The sequence below is a fragment of the Amblyomma maculatum genome, chromosome 6 (assembly GCF_055883805.1).
Source record: "Amblyomma maculatum isolate TAMU_Amacu chromosome 6, ASM5588380v1, whole genome shotgun sequence".
NCBI lineage: Eukaryota > Metazoa > Arthropoda > Arachnida > Ixodida > Ixodidae > Amblyomma > Amblyomma maculatum.
The window spans coordinates 154,468,567-154,486,237 of record NC_139349.1 but is presented as its reverse complement, the minus strand read 5'-3'; the positions used below and the strand labels follow the sequence as shown (position 1 = coordinate 154,486,237).

The 17,671-nt window shown below is 46.5% G+C and overlaps 1 protein-coding gene across 1 annotated transcript in view; it reads left to right on the top strand.

Moving 5' to 3' along the window:
• Nucleotides 1–753, top strand: part of LOC146187101 (uncharacterized) — a 54,551-nt gene extending 53,798 nt beyond the window's left edge. Inside the window, exon 2 of the mRNA XM_084608178.1 lies at nucleotides 576–753. Coding sequence (XP_084464304.1) covers nucleotides 576–753 — 178 coding nt within the window. The remainder of the gene's footprint in view (nucleotides 1–575) is intronic.
• Nucleotides 754–17,671: the final 16,918 nt, after the last annotated feature.

Sequence of the window (17,671 nt, the reverse complement as noted above, 5' to 3'; positions counted from 1 at the left end):
TAAACAGACATGCAAGCCATCCAATAGCCGTTGCGGCAAAAACTATTAGCAACAGTGTATGTTCTGTGGGCCAAGCCTATGGCGCATGGATAAAGGGTGGAGGGCGCCCATCGCCAGCCAGCTGTCCTTTGGAACGCACAAGGGTACGACCAATTTGTAATTACGATTACTTGTTGTCAAACAGCAACGCACATTTTTTGCGGTTATGTTAATAATATAGAGCGAATAAATAGCCACACAGATCGAAAAAAAGTCTGACTGGCTTGCTCACTTATTGTGACCAGCACCCCACGTGCTTTCCATTCTGACTGCCGCTGCGGCCTCCAAAGGGAGTCGCGTTCAATTCGAGTATATTTCACGCACGCTTACGCTTCAAATATGCGGGAAGCAAAAAAAGAACACACTCGAGCTGTAAAGCTGAGAATAAATCTCTTTCGGTGGAAAAAACAGGCGCGTGCTCAATGCGCACACACTTGCCGCACACGGTCGAGGTGAGACACTGCGAATAAATCACGAGCGGGGCGCGACGGGCAGGCCGCCCCATCCATAACGCAGGTGCTGCGTGGTTCCCCCAGACCCGCTTGTGCGGAACGTATCCTCCTTTGTGAGGGAGTGCCCATTGGCCACGGCTACGTGCACGTGGACGTGACGAAGGCGCATCTCGGTTACGTCACACTAGGGTCACTCTGCACTCCAGAAAAGTCCAACAATGGCACCGTTTACAACGCATACATCTTCAAGGGTGCTTCATAGATCGCTAGCAGAATTCACAAGGACAATTTTTAAGAATTAGCGCGTTCAGCACGTGCCAGTTCGAAGGGTGGTCACCTAAAAGCAAACCTTGAGCTATGAGCGGTATACATTACTAAATTTCTGCGGCATGTATATAACTCTTTACGTCGTAAAATTGCCTTTGAAAACGTCTAAATAAATAAGGAACAGAATCCGAAAACTAAAAAAAAAAAAAGGCTTTTATTTAGCCAATCTTTCAGATAACGCAGGATCATTTTGATGGACAGCGCCAGTTACGATTTCCTTAATTCTATTTAGTATTTTTGTTTACTAATATTTCCATCTTTTTAGAAGACCTTAGGAATGACAGGCACATAATTATAAACGTAAATGAATACTTTAACAAACAAGCACAGGTGGCAGATCTTAAAATATTGTAAAATAACAATATTGAAGATTTTTATATTATGCCACAAATATATAATAAAAGTAAAGCTCGGAGGTAACCCCCAGCGGCGTTGGCCGACGCGCCGGAGAAAGCATGCTGTCAGCAGATATTCAAGCTTATCTCGCGAGAGCAAAGCGCAGCTCTGTCGTGAGCAGCGCAGAATGGGTTAATTCGGCACCGTTTTAGCAAGTCGCGGATGAGAGCCCTGTATTCGCGAGGTCTACATGATACACGGAGCCCACATGGTATTTTTAAACTTCGCCGGCTTTCATTTGATCACATAACTCCTAAAATAACTCACTGCATTTCAGTTGTGAATAAAGGTTATATCGTTTTGTTCAACTTGGTTCTTCATAGTTGTACAGCATGCATCGTACCACTCCGCCAAGTCTCGCCATGTATGGGTAAGTATTTAAAGTGTGGCTTCAGGGCAATCTCGAAAAAAATTAGGAAATCAAGGAATGCGGATAGCGTTGCCTCTGGATTAACATGTGAGACACCGGAAGCAAACCACTTTGATAAAAAGAGTTACACAGTTGCGGTCGTATGAGTTATAGCCCGGAACTTAAAAAAAAAATTACCATAAATTTTAATGAATTGTTGCGGATTTTTACGCGTATGTATTTCCTGTCGTCCTAATCGTCTCTTCTACATATACATGCAGTGTGTTGTGCAACTGCACTAGCGTGACCGATTTGGGTGTCCCAAAATCACACGCGCGGTGACCCCGATGGAAAAGGGACCTTCTCTTTATTCGGTCCTGATAACACTGCAAAAAGGGGGCAGGGCCGATAAGAATTATACGCGAGCTGCACACAACGAGAAGTATACTTGTTGCTGGGAGTATTCGTGCATATATAGGATATACAGAAGCGCATAAAATGTACACATCCGTGCCTTTTTTGCGCTTATCTGGTTTGGTTCATGGGGTTTAACGTCCCAAAGCGACTCAGGCAATGAGAGACGCCGCAGTGGAAGGCGGAAATTTCGGCCATCTGGGGTTCGTTAACGTGCACTGACAACGCGCAGCACGTGAGCGCCTTGCTTTTCACCTCCAGCGAAAAGCGGTGACTGCGGCCGGGAGTTTCGCGCTTATCTGTATTCCTTAATATGCACATAATGAATTTTACAGCCATGCTTGATTAAAGCAAGTTGGGAAGAATCGGGCAATTCAGACGAGCAGCTATCTTAAACCTGAATCTAAGTGGGGGAAAAATGCCAGTGAGTTGCGCCCAAATCGGAAATTTAAAATTGCGGATAGCTGCGCGATTTCCTATACGCTGCAACACACAATGAAAACACGGTGGAAGGAACACATAGAATGAGCACATGACGAAACACGCGTTGATATGATGCATTTGAGTGAAGATTGCATATATGAAGGTCACAACGATGATCTTGCACATGTGCACTCGCAATATAATTCGCCTGGCCAGCATCCTGGAAAGATGCTGGCCATGGTTTCGAGCTGATATAGTCACCTCTCCGCTCTGAGTTAAAAAATCTATCTGTTGTTCATCCGACAGACTCACTGAAGCTTCACTGCTTCATTTCTTCCCTCCGTTTCCCTATACGTTAAGGACGACAGTCAGGCATGCGCAAGGGAGAGATGTTCCGCGCTCGCTCAACCGAACAAGAACAATTTGTGTTTTCACCCGTTTTACTCCCTTCAACAGATGTGCCATTTATTTCTGTTTCTTTACAGGATACTACACGCCGACTGCCCAACAAAGACGGGCCATCGAAGAGAATATTCAAGTAACGTAAATAAAGAAGCACCAGAACACAGCTGCATAATTACAATGCATTCATATTAATAAGAGAAAAGAAAGGGTATGTGCACAAGATTTCAAAGATGCAGTTTAGTAGATGACGCTCCATAACACACAGTGGCGCATCGCATATCACGCGGGCGTCTTGAGTTGCGCCTCTAGCGAAACGGGGAGGCCGCGACCGGGATAGGTTGAGCACTTTCACAATATTAGCAGAGTCGAGCAATCAAAGCACAGGACCACCGAGGCGCGACTGGACGGTGTCAGTATGCATACAGGCCGAGTGGAGTTGAGAGACAAGCAGAATGGTCACTACTGGTAAAAAAAAAAAAAAAAAAAAGAGAGAAAATCTGGAGACAACCGTGTGAATGCTACAGAGCCGCCGACAATACGCTGAGCTACATCAAAACGGCAATGTTCCTTTTACCACGCAAGTCAAGGTGAGCGAAACCTCTACGACTACACGGGCCTCTCCGCTTTGAAGGGCGAGAGGAGTTTACTGGGTGTCGCTGGCTTCGATCAGTGCCTTATCGATGCACAGTCGGAACGATGTGTCGACGGGGCTCTTTGCACCCGGCGATAAACGCTTTATGAAGAGTGCGGCCTCGCAAACAGCCACCAGCACTAAACGGCGCATACATAGGGGAAAAACACCCCCAGGAAGTGCAGAAGGGCATGCCGAAACTAGAGCAGTCGAAGATGCATGTGCTGACATGGATGGATGAAGAGTTACCCTGAACGTCGAATTGTCACTTTTCCCCACGACCACGCGAAGGGGCATTCGCACTCCAATGCGCGTGGGGCTCTTTAGTCGGTACATCAATACACTGTGAAGACATGAATATGTGTTACAACATCAATTTAGAACAGCTGCGGGACCTACAGCGCAACGCAAGGGCCTTTTACGGTCGAATCGAAAACTTGGAAACGATGCGAGAGCAAATGCTGAGGACAATATATGACCGAAACGAGAGAGGATGAACGAACATGTCCTATCTTATATGCAAACCACACGTAACTGACTCGTGGCCGACGCTTTCCTCCGTTTAGTCGCAACCTTTGAGACAGTCTCGAGTCCCCATTTAACCTAGCTAAGCGCATATGTGTACTGAAATCAGAGCTCCTCACGAGCACGTGCGCAACCGATATCGTTCAGACCAGCATTGAGCTGCGCTGGCGGCGCTATGCACTGTAGTCTCGCGCAACACGGAATGTCAAACGAATTCTGCCCGGTCGGCTCTGAACCTCGCGCAGAGTTCAAAACGCAAATTCACGCAGTCGTCAAAACATGTGCTGTCTGAATACACACTGCGTACGGTAGCATCGCTTTGAAGTGACAGTCCCCGGCCAATCCTTAAGCAGCAGGTCCATGATTATAAACCTAAAGCTTTTTTGTTTATCCGTAGCTGCTGTGCCACAGAAGGACGGCACAATGTGATGCTTCAGCAGGATAACACCGCCACAACCGGCTACACATCGCGCTTAATTCACTATTGATTCATGCACTGCAGAGTTGACGCAGAGATCGCCGTCGCTCTACCGAAGTTTCACATATAATGCGGGTCCTCATGTAGAGATTATGAGCGGTTATAAGGAAAGGTGCAGTGCGGAGGAATGCAGTTCGTTGCGGTATATATCAGGACGGGGCCAGAGATCGACAAAAAAAGAAATAGGAGGGGATGAAGGGTGGCGGGGGCTTGTAAGGTAGCTCACACTGAAATTTGAGACATACGCAACTGGCGTAAACTTTGACACTTTTTGTTTTTCTGAACCGTCATGAAAGAGAAGTAGCAGTAAAGCGGCTAGGGCGATAAAACCTGTTACAGTCGCAACTTATACCTATCCGCGACCAGAGATCCTCGGCATGACGTTGGAACAGCACCAAACCCACACACAAGAGAGAAAAAAATCCAGTCATGCAATGATGGTCGGCGCAGGCCATGTGCTGTACCAAACGAAGGGGAAAAAGGGGGCCAATTCCTATCAAGAGCAAAGGGGGGTGTTGAGTAGCTGGATTTCGAGGGGAGGGGGATGGGTGCCCATTCGTACTCCCCATATATTGAATGCTTGCGTGGTTGGCATACGCGCACAATGCTGCTGAGACACCCGGTTGTGAACCGCCGTTTTAGATACGAGTATAGATAAAATTGTTCACACGCTGCCCAAAGTTGGAACATAATCAAAACAAGATTAATTCCGGTTAATTAAACATATAAGACGAATGAAGAAACAACACTCAAACTTTGCCTGATTGACGTAGATAAAAAAAAAAAAGCAGATAAATATCCCGAAAGCAGCACGGCCAATTGTTTCCCTTCGAGATCAGATCGACGCGAACAAAACCATTTATGGTATTCTTCTCTACCAGCATTTTGATGCAGGGAGCAGCGGATGGCACTTCTCTTTCATCGATGTGGCCGTGAACTATGCTCACCTGCGTCATGAGCCTGTCGGCGCCGGTGCCTTCTTCGTCCTTGAATATGATATCCGCATTGTAGTTGGGCACGAGGTCTCGGAACCTCTTGTGGCTGCGGTCCACGCGTCCCTCGGGCAGTCCGCTCGCTGCCAGCATGTTCTCTGGCACATTCGGAACGTGCTGCTTGAACACCAGCGGCGTCAACTTGCGCGGACTGCGCCGTCGGCCCCCGCCGGGACCCGGCGAGCAGCCGCGCGCCGCGGACGCGCAGAGCAGCACCACCAGCGCGCAGAAGCCGCAGAGCCGGGCCGGACCCGGGCCCCGCATCATCAGGTCACCGAGACCCGGTCACGAACCCACCGACGACGCAGCATCGTCGCGTCTCGTCGCTCAGCTGGGACGCGTTCCTTGCGGCGGACGCCCTCTCCGCAACACGCGCTCCGATTGGCTCACTCTTACCCCGCCTTTTGCGTCACGTGACGTAGGTGCTCGCTTCCGGTACAGCACGCGAGCACCGCCCCCTCCTCCCTCTCCAGACTACTTCTGACCCCCGCCAGCGCGCGAATTTTGCGCCACGTTTCTAGCACCCATCGGTGAGCCGCTCATCCCGGAGGCTCGCAAGAAGAGAGGGAGAGAGCACGCAGCCAGGCCGCTCGGGTACCGCTGATACGCCGTGCAGCCAGGGACCGTTTCACTGCGCTTCAAACTCAGCAGCCAGGGACCGTTCTCACTGCGCTTTAAGCTCATCTGCGTGCTGCGGCCGAAAGCGGAGGTGCACGCAGAAATGCGCCATCTACCGAAAGCGCCACGTCGCGGGGTGCCTTGCGCTTGTTGCCGCGTGCCGAATCAAGCCGGAATTTCACGGGCACCGCCGATTTTCCGTTGTCGCAACATGCGGACACTGCGCGGATTTTCTGAAGGAAATGCTATTGTATTGTACACCGTTCCACCGATACCCGGAGGGGTACTCCTACCTTGGGTTCCGCCATGGAGAAGTGTGCCACCATTCGTCTGTATTTCTTTTCGCTCGTCTCCATCACTTTCAATAGTACTTTTCTATTGAGAATCAGGTTTAACTGCGTTCGCATTTCACCTGCCGCCTCTTTTTGATGCTACAGGCGTTTGGCGTGGACCGCTGCTATGGAACTCTCGGTATGGACTTTGCCGTAGTTCAGGGATACTCCTGACGGAAATGACTAACAGCAATATAAAACTGGTAAGATTAAGCTTATTGGTCGCCTTGGCAAATTTCGTAAGTACTTTCTCTGCCGATAGCCTCAGACTGAAACTTCCTACCTTCCAACAAATGATTATTCTAACTGGGCTGCTTTGAGCTTGGCACCTATGTGTTGGGTGGACAGCAACCTACTCAAATAAAAAAAATTTTTATTTAAATAAAAAGTTGCTCCGACTGGCCGAACGCACCAGTGGTTTTCCCGTATCAGCCGGACGATGCCTACCCCAGATCGAAAGCATTTTCCATATTCCTCCAATTAACCCGGTCCTGATTACGAATTCATTGTGCGAAATGAACTAAAGAAACATAAATTAAGAATTAAATGTGCAAAGCGGTCTTCGTAAGGCAATCTTCGCATTTATGGCGACGGAATTAATTCAGGAGTGCCATTCACTTAACTGAGACGCATAACTGAATCATGAACCTAACTAAACAGCAGTAGTTCGATTACATTAATTTAATCACTTCTGATAATTGGCATACGTAATGAAATACTTTACTGGTTTAGAAATGAAATTATGTAGGGGATTACTTCAATCCATAATATGACAGAAAAACAGTCTCGAAATTTGCTAAAACATATTTTGGAACCATGAGAAGTGGCTACTGATAAACACAGCCGCTCACATTCATATATCATAAAAGTAAGATCGTGTATGTGTGTGAGTATGAATAAGCTTATAAAATGACTCCCTTCTCACCCATGGCTACTAAGATTCACCCTCAAAAACACGCACTCTCGTCGGCTCACACTCAGTGCCACTCACTCACAATCATTAATGACATCGCGCTCAGTTCAACTGCACACAAAACCACTCACCCAAACATAACCACTCACTCGCTCATTCAATACACCCCATATACATATACGACCATACGCACTCATTTCCGGTCACACTCATCCACTTGCACTCATGTACGTTCACACTCACAACGGCTCTGGTTCAGTCCACCCATAACCACTGATTTGTACTCGCACTAACTCCACCTACTCATAGCCACTAATTAAAACTCAGGTCCATTTATACACAACCACTCATTCGTGCACTCACAGTGCAGTGCAGTTCAAGTCCATGAGTTTGAGCTCAAATGAGTTTGTAAATGGCTGTGTATGGGGCAGAACTCCGGGCAGGTGCGAGTGAGTGGTTGTGCGTGAATGGACATGAGTTTTAATTAGTGGGTATGAGTGTAGGTGCAGATAGTATGAGTACACAGTACACAATTCTCAAAATATTTCTCCTTTTGCCGATTCGTTACGCTGGCCCAGGCTCACCGCACGTCGTTCCTGCTTTCGCGGCACTCTCAACGTTGTCTGTCGAAAGAGCAGGGGTGAATCTATCAAAAGAATTTGAGAAAAGAATTAATTACCTTTGCTGCGAAATTATTCTCAAAATGTAATTCATTGCATTACTAAATTACCAGACTATAAAAGTGATTCAGTACATTACACTCGCTCGCACTCCCTCAATCTACACCCCCACATACAAAACCATACAAACACATTTCCACCACACTCATCCCCATACACACTCCCCACGCTCTCCCCATACACAGCCATACCAACTCATTTGCCCCTACACTCATCTACTTGCACTCATGCGCGCTCGCACTAACAACCATCAGGTTCAGTCCACCACACTCACAACACTCATTTGTACTACTCCACCTACACTCATAGCCACTAATTCAACCTCCTGTCAATTCAGACACACCCAGTCAATCGCACTCGCTCAGTCTATACTTCCACATACACAACCATACGAACTCATTTCCGCTCACAATCATCCACTTGCTCTCATGCACACTCGCACTCATAACCACTCAGGCTCAGTCCACTCACACTCACAACCACTCATTTCTACTCCCTATAACTCCACCTAAATTCATAGCCACTAATTCAACCTCCTGTCCATTAACACAACCACTCACTCGCGCTAGCTCAGTCTACAACCCCACATACAAAACCATACTTACGCATTTCCACACACACTCGTCCACTTGCACTCATGTACGCTCGCACCCACAACCACTCAGGCTCAGTAGACCTACACTCAAAACCACTCATTTGTACTCACACTAACTTCGCCGACACTCATAGCCACTATTTAAACCTAATGTACATTCACACACAGCCACTCACTCGCCAACTCATCTCCGCTCACACTCATCCACTTGTAAGCTCGCATTCAAAACCATACTCAACCCACACTCAAAAGTGAGTGCGAGCGTACGTGAGTGCAAGTGGATGAGTGTGAACGGAAATGAGTTCGTAAGGTTGTGTATGGGGGTGTGGCTGAGCGAGTGCGAGGCTGTGTGTTATTGGCATGAGTTTTATTAGTGGCTATGAGTATATGCGTGGCGTTAGTTTGAGTACAAATGACTGGTTGTGAGTGTGGGTAAACTGAGCCTGAGTGGAGCGCACATGAGGGAAAGTGGATGAGAGCAAGCGGAAATGAGTGCGTGGTTGTGTATGGGGGAGCAGTCGGAGCGAGTGCGAGTGAGTGGTTGTGCGTAAATGGACATGAATTTTTATTAGTGTCTATGAGTGTAGGTGTAGTTAGCGTGAGTACAAATGAGTGGTTGTGAATGTGGGTGGACTAAGACTGAATGGTTTTGAGTTGAAGCATGTGCAAGTGGATAAGTGCGCGGAAATGAGTTCATATGGTTGTGCGTGTTGGGGGTGTAGACTGAGCGAGTGTGAGTGGGTGGTTGTGTGTGAATGGACATGAGTTTTAATTAGTGTCCATGTGTGTAGGGGGAGTTAGTGCGAGTACAAGTGATTGGATGTGAGTATGGGTGGACTGAGCCTGAGTGGTTGTGAGTGGAGCGTACATGAGTGCGTGGATGAGTGTCATTGGAAATTAGTTAGTGTGGTTGTGTATGGGGGAATAGACTTAGCGAGTTAGAGTGAGCAAAAATGAGTGTTTCTGAGTGTAGTTGAACTGAGCCGAGTGGTTGTGAGTGCGAGCCTACACGAATGCAAGTGGATGAGTGTGAGCGGAAATGAGTTCGTAAGGCTGTGCAAGGGGGATAGGCTGAGCGAGTGGGAGGCTGTGTGTTAATGGCATTCGTTTTATTACTGGCTAAGAATGTAGATAGTGTTAGGGTGAGCACAACTGACTGGTTGTGAGTGGGTGGACTGAGTCAGAGTGGCTGTGAGTGGAGCGCATACATGAGGGAAAGTGGGTGATAGTAAGCGGAAATTAGTTCTTATGGTGGTGTATGGGGGAGTAGTCGGAGCGAATGCGAGTGAGTGGTTGTGCGTAAATGAACATAAATTTTTATTAGTGTCTAAGAGTGTAGGTGTAGTTAGCATGAGTACAAATGAGTGGTTGTGAGTGTGGGTGGACTGAGACTTAATGGTTGTGAGTGAGAGCGTATATGAGTGCAAGTGGATGATTGTAAGCGGACATGAGTTTGTATGCTTGTGTATGTGGGGGGTGTAGACTGAGCGAGGACGAGTGAGTGATTGTGTGTTATGGACATGAGCTTTAATTAGTGGTCATTAGTGTAGATTGAGTTAGTGCGAGTACATATTCTTGGTTGTGGGAGTGAGGGTCTGAGACTGAATGGTTGTGAGTGAGAGCATACCTGAGTGCAAGTGAATGAGTGTGAGCGGACATGAGTTCGTATGCTTGTGTATGTTGGGTGTGTAGACTGAGCGAGGGTGAGTGAGGGATTGTGTGTGTATGGACATGAGATTTAATTAGTGGCCATTAGTGTAGATGAAGTTAGTGCGAGTACAAATGCTTGGTTGTGGGTGTGGGTGGACTGAGACTGAATGGTTGTGAGTGAGAGCATACCTGAGTGCAAGTGGATGATTGTAAGCGGACATGAGTTTGTATGCTTGTGTATGTGGGGGGTGTAGACTGAGCGAGGGTGAGTGAGGGATTGTGTGTGTATGGACATGAGATTTAATTAGTGGCCATTAGTGTAGATGAAGTTAGTGCGAGTACAAATGCTTGGTTGTGGGTGTGGGTGGACTGAGACTGAATGGTTGTGAGTGAGAGCATACCTGAGTGCAAGTGGATGATTGTAAGCGGACATGAGTTTGTATGCTTGTGTATGTGGGGGGTGTAGACTGAGCGAGGGTGAGTGAGGGATTGTGTGTGTATGGACATGAGATTTAATTAGTGGCCATTAGTGTAGATGAAGTTAGTGCGAGTACAAATGCTTGGTTGTGGGTGTGGGTGGACTGAGACTGAATGGTTGTGAGTGAGAGCATACCTGAGTGCAAGTGGATGATTGTAAGCGGACATGAGTTTGTATGCTTGTGTATGTGGGGGGTGTAGACTGAGCGAGGGTGAGTGAGGGATTGTGTGTGTATGGACATGAGATTTAATTAGTGGCCATTAGTGTAGATGAAGTTAGTGCGAGTACAAATGCTTGGTTGTGGGTGTGGGTGGACTGAGACTGAATGGTTGTGAGTGAGAGCATACATGAGTGCAAGTGGATGAGTGTGAGCAGACATGAGTTCGTATGCTTGTATATGTGGGTGGTGTATAGACTGAGCGAGGGTGAGTGAGAGATTGTGTGTATGGATATGAGCTTTAATTAGTGGCCATGAGTATAATGGGAGTTAGTGCGAGTGCAAGTGAGTGGTTGTGTGTGTGGGTCGACTGCAGCCTGAGTGGTTGTTAGTGGATTGTACATGAGTGCAAGTGGATGAGTGTCAGAGGAAATCAGTTAGTATGGTTGTGCATGTTGGGGTCGTGTACTGAGAGAGTGCGAGTGAGTGGTGATGCATGAATGGACATGAATTTTATTTAGTAGCTACTGGTGCAGATTAGTTCCCATGAGTAAAAATGCGTGGTTGTGAGTGTGGGTGGACTGAGCCTGAGTGGTTGTAAGTGCGAGCGTACATGAGTGAAACTGGATGAGTGTGAGCGGAAATGAGTTCATATGCTTGTACTGTTGGGGGTGTAGACTGAGCGAGTGCGAGTGAGTGGTGTGTGTGAATGAACATGAGTTTTAATTAGTGGCCATGAGTGTAGGGGGATTTAGTGCGAGTACAAGTGAGCGGACATGAGTGTGGGTGAACTGAGCTGGAGTGGTTGGGAGTAGAGTGTACATGAATGCAAGCGGATGATCGTCAGTGGAAATGAGTTAGTATCGTTGTGTATGGGGAATAGACTGAGCGAGTTCGAGTGAGTGGTTGTGCGTGAATGGACATGAATTTTAATTAGTAGCTATGAGTGTAGGTGTACTTAGAGTGAGCTAAAATGAGTGGTTCTGAGTGTAGTTGAACTGAGCCGAGTGGTTGGGAGTGCGAGCCTACATGAATGCAAGTGGATGATTGTGAGCGGAAATGAGTTCGTAAGGCTGTGCAAGAGGGATAGGCTGACCGAGTGCGATGCTGTGTGTTAATGGCATTAGTTTTATTTGTGGCTAAGAATGTAGGTGGTGTTAGTGTCAGTACAACTGACTGATTGTGAGTGGGTGGACTGAGCCTGAGTGGCTGTGAGTGGAGAGTATACATGAGGGAAAGCAGGTGAGAGTAAGCGAAAATCAGTTCTTATGGTTGTGCATAGGAGAGTAGACTGAGCGAGTGCGAGTGAGTGGTTGTGCGTAAACGGACATGAATTTTTATTAGTGCCTATGAGTGCAGGTGTAGTTAGCGTGAGTACAAATGAGTGGTTGTGAGTGTGGGTGGCCTGAGACTGAATGGTTGTGAGTGAGATCGTACATGAGTGCAAGTGGATGAGTGTGAGCGGACATGAGTGCGTATGCTTGTGTATGTTGGGGGTGTAGACTGAGCGAGGGCGAGTGAGTGATTGTGTTTGTATTGACATAAGCTTTATTAGGGGCCATTAGTGTAGATGAGGAGAAATGCTTGGTTGGGGGTGTGGGTGGACTGAGACTGAATGGTTGTGAGTGAGAGCATACATGAGTGCAAGTGGATGAGTGAGCAGACATGAGTTCGTATGCCTGTGTATGTGGGGGTTGTATAGACTGAGCGAGGGCGAGTGAGGGATTGTGTGTGTACGGATATGAGCTTTAATTTGTGGCCATGAGTGTAAGGGGAGTTAGTGCGAATACAAGTGAGTGGTTGTGAGTGTGTGTGGACTGAGCCTGAGTAGTTGTGAGTGGAGCGTACATGAGTGCAAGTGTATGAGTGTCAGTGGAAATGAGTTAGTATGGTTGTGCATGCTGGGGACGTAGACTGAAAGAGTGCAAGTGAGTGGTTAGGCATGAATGGACATGAATTTTACTTAGTAGCTACTAGTTTAGATTAGTTCCCATGAGTAAAAATGAGTGGTTGTGAGTGCGAGTGTACATGTGTGCAACTGGATGAGTATGAGTGGAAAGGAGTTCATATGGTTGTGCATGTTGGGGGCGTAGACTGAAAGAGTGCAAGTGAGTGGTTAGGCATGAATGGACATGAATTTTACTTAGTAGCTACTAGTGTAGATTAGTTCCCATGAGTAAAAATGAGTGGTTGTGAGTGCGAGTGTACATTAGTGCAACTGGATGAGTATGAGTGGAAATGAGTTCATATGGTTGTGCATGTTGGAGGTGTAGACTGAGCGAGTGCGAGTGACTGTGTGAATGAACATGAATTTTAATTAGTGGTCATAAGTTTAGTGGATTTAGTGCGAGTACAAGTGAGCGGACATGAATGTGGGTGGACTGAGCCTGAGTGGTTGTGAGTGGAGTGTACATGAATGCAAGTGGATGATCGTCAGTGGAAATGAGTTAGTATCGTTGTGTATATATGGGAGAATAGGCTGAGCGAGTTTGAGTGAGTGGTTGTGTGTGAGTGGACATGAATTTTAATTAGTATATAGTTATGAGTGTAGGTGTAGTTAGAGTGATTAAACATGAGTGGTTCTGAGTGTGGTTGAACTGAGCTGAGTGATTGTGAGTGCGAACTGTAAAAAATATTCCTCACTTTAACGGCGACCCTCTGCTCAGTTTTGATGGAGTGCCGACGCCAACAGAATAAATGGAGCCGCGGTGTTAAGTAGCAGGATAGGGAGAACAGACCTGGAGTCCTAAAAAAAAACAAAATACACGCAGCGATATGGTGTGATCATTCGCCGCCGTTTGGGTTACGTCACACAACCCGTCATCCGCACTTGGCCTATCGCAATTATAGTTGTGGTTTGCTTGGCGTCGGGCGAGAACCAGCTTGCCGCTGCGTGCGAAGGCGGCGTCTCCTGTACCGTTTTCGTCGGCTTCCCGGGTTTCTTTGTGTGTGTTGCGCCATTGTAGTACGCTATTAGATACTACGCTAGTTCCTCTTGATACTGAAAGAGCTCAAAGGCTGCGAAAGTTCAGAACGGACCGTGACCGACCAATCATCGCTAAATTCGTCCACTTTAAGGTAAAAGAAAAGCTACTTTCATGTGCCAAGAAACTAAAAGTTGTAGGTTATAGTATTTCTGAAGATTACTGTCCGCACACGCTTTCCGCTAGAAAGCACCTCCTGGAATTCGGTAAAGCACAGAAAGGAAAATATAAACTTAGACACAACAAACTAATCATCAGAAACAAAACCTACATATGTGACCACAGCATTCAGCAGGTTATTCCCCACCCTTTAAACTCTTAGAAGGAAATCATTCGCGTCCTAACACATCTCTTTTTTATATACTAATATTCGAAGCCTTTTGCCAACGCTTGATGCTCTCCGTAATTTAATTCACACAACAGAATCTAACCTGGTCATTATTACCGAAACGTGGCTCAATTCATCAATCTCAGACTCCGAAGTACTTTCGCTTTCTTCAGATTTCAATGTTTTCCGGCGTGATCGATATAATAAACGTGGTGGTGGTGTACTGATAGCCGCCCACTGCAGCCTTCAGTGCACTGAATTTAGGACCATCCTCCCCCTTAGAAATTACATTTGTTATTAGCAACGCCTCTTATCCACCTATAGTAATTGGCGGTTGTTATCGCCCTCCTGATGCTGATATTTCTTTCGTTGCCGAGTTCCACGAGGTCCTCTTCTCAGTAGCCAGCGCATACCGTCTATCGCCTATCCTGCTTTTCGGAGACTTCAATTTCCCTGCGATAACTTGGTCAAATCTTGCCTCAGTTCTATCACAAAACAGCAGCGAAAGTGACTTCGTAAACACTTGCCTAACGTTTCGACTAACGCGAACAGTCAAAGAGCCGACGCGTCGCGGTAGCAATTCATCAAACACACTCGATCTGATTTTAGCTTCCGAGCCCGATATGATATATCTCCGCTCACATATTTGCCAGGGCTTAGTGACCATTCAATTTTGCACGGTTCCTGTCATTGTCATCTTCCGCATACGCCTAAAATAATGAAAACAATAACACTATACGACTGAGGGAATTAATCGAAAATTAATGCAGCACTAGAAGAATTTTGCATCTGGCTTCTTCACGATTTTTCAAAACGCTCTGTAGAAACTAACTGGTTACTTTTTAAGTACAAAATACATGAGTTGATACTAACGCACATACTACTACTATAACTACTACTATAAGAGAAAAACAGTCATCACCATGATTTAACATCACGTTGAAACGTCTTAACAACAAAAAGAAAAGGCTATTCCGCTCAGCTAAAAAAACTAACAACCAATGTTCATGGCAAAAATATTACGCAGCGGAAAAGGAGTTTGAATCACTTGTTAGCAAAACTAAACGCTCTTTTTATTCATCAGTCTTGCCAACAATGATAAAAAATAACCCTAAAAAGTTTTGGAATACGATTTGTCCCAAACACTCGCAACCGTTACAACTCTGTGATCAGCAGAACCGTCCAATCCCTGGCAATAAAATAGCTGAAGAACTTAACCACACATTCACATCCGTATTTACGCAAGAACCCGCCAACACTTCACCAGATTTCTCTAGCTATGATCACGCAGTCATGCCTGATATCATTTTCAATCCTTCCGGTATCGCGAAAATTATAGACTCGCTAAAACTTACATCTTCATCAGGTGTCGATGGTATCAACTCAAAAGTACTAAAACACACCAAAAAGGTTGTCAGCGTCATTTTATGTCATATTTTTCAGCAATCGTTGTCATCAGGACTCCAGGAGTGGTGCCGGAAGACTGGAAAATAGGCAAGGTTGTTCCAATTCCGAAAAAAGGTCCTCCACCTTTATGTTCTAGTTATCGTCCTATTTCACTAACAAGCGTCTCTTCAAAACTAATGGAGCATGTGCTTTACTCTCACATGGTAAAATTTCCTGGCGACCTGCAATATCAGATGACAGTAGCGCATGCACACGGATAAAGTGAGCGTAGTGGGCTCACTCCTCAGTCGGCGCCATACATTGTGATGACGCTGCCTATGTCAACAGGTTCTAGTTCTGCGCACCTCCACGTGGGACGCCACCGCTGCCTTCAATGTAACAGTGCGTTGGAGAGGCTGCACTGCGCTGCAGTTCACCTTTGCCTTCCTTCGCTGTGTGGCGTTAATTTCTATCGCCTTTTTTCATCCTAATCAACATGGGTTTCGTAAAGGACTGTCATGTGACACTCAACTAGCTTTATTCATCAATGACACAAGTTCTAACATACAAAACCATACGAATGCATTTCCACCCACACTCGTCCACTTGCAGTCATGTACGCTCGCACCCACAACCACTCAGGCTCAGTAGACCTACACTCAAAACCACTCATTTGTACTCACACTAACTTCGCCGACACTCATAGCCACTATTTAAACCTAATGTACATTCACACACAGCCACTCACTCGCCAACTCATCTCCGCTCACACTCATCCACTTGTAAGCTCGCATTCAAAACCATACTCCACCCACACTCAAAAGTGAGTGCGAGCGTACGTGAGTGCAAGTGGATGAGTGTGAACGGAAATGAGTTCGTAAGGTTGTGTATGGGGGTGTGGCTGAGCGAGTGCGAAGCTGTGTGTTATTGGCATGAGTTTTATTAGCCTGAGTGGAGCGCACATGAGGGAAAGTGGATGGGAGCAAGCGGAAATGAGTGCGTGGTTGTGTATGGAGGAGTAGTCGGAGCGAGTGCGAGTGAGTGGTTGTGCGTAACTTGGACATGAATTTTTATTAGTGTCTATATGTGTAGGTGTAGTTAGCGTGAGTACAAATGAGTGGTTGTGAGTGTGGGTGGACTAAGACTGAATGGTTTTGAGTTGAAGCATGTCCAAGTGGATAAGTGTGCGCGGAAATGAGTTCATATATGGTTGTGCGTGTTGGGGGTGTAGACTGAGCGAGTGTAAGTGAGTGGTTGTGTGTGAATGGACATGAGTTTTAATTAGTGTCCATGTGTGTAGGGCGAGTCAGTGCGAGTACAAGTGATTGGATGTGAGTGTGGGTGGACTGAGCCTTAGTGGTTGTGAGTGGAGCGTGCATGAGTGCAAGTGGATGAGTGTCAGTAGAAATGAGTATGGTTGTGTATGGGGGAATAGACTTAGCGAGTTCGAGTGAGTGGTTGTGCGTGAATGGACATGAATTTTAATTAGTAGCTATGAGTGTAGGTGTAGTTAGAGTGAGCAAAAATGAGTGGTTCTGAGTGTAGTTGAACTGAGCCGAGTGGTTGTGAGTGCGAGCCTACACGAGTTCAAGTGGATGAGTGGGAGCGGAAATGAGTTCGTAAGGCTGTGTAAGGGGGATAGGCTGAGCGAATGCGAGGCTGTGTGTTAATGGCATTCGTTTTATTACTGGCTAAGAATATAGGTGGTGTTAGAGTGAGCACAACTGACTGGTTGTGAGTGGGTGGACTGAGTCAGAGTGGCTGTGAGTGGAGCGCATACATGAGAGAAAGTGGGTGATAGTAAGCGGAAATGAGTTCTTATGGTTGTGTATGGGGTAGTAGACTAAGTGAATGAGAGTGATTGGTTGTGCGTAAATGAACATGAATTTTTATTAGTGTGTATGAGTGTAGGTGTAGTTAGCATGAGTAAAAATGAGTGGCTGTGAGTGTGGGTGGACTGAGACTGAATGGTTCTGTGTGAGAGAGTGCATGTGGATGAGTGTGAGCGGACATGAGGTGGTATGCTTGTGTATGTTGGGGGTGTACACTGAGCGAGGGCGAGTGAGTGATTGTGTGTTATGGACATGAGCTTTAATTAGTGGCCATTAGTGTAGATGGA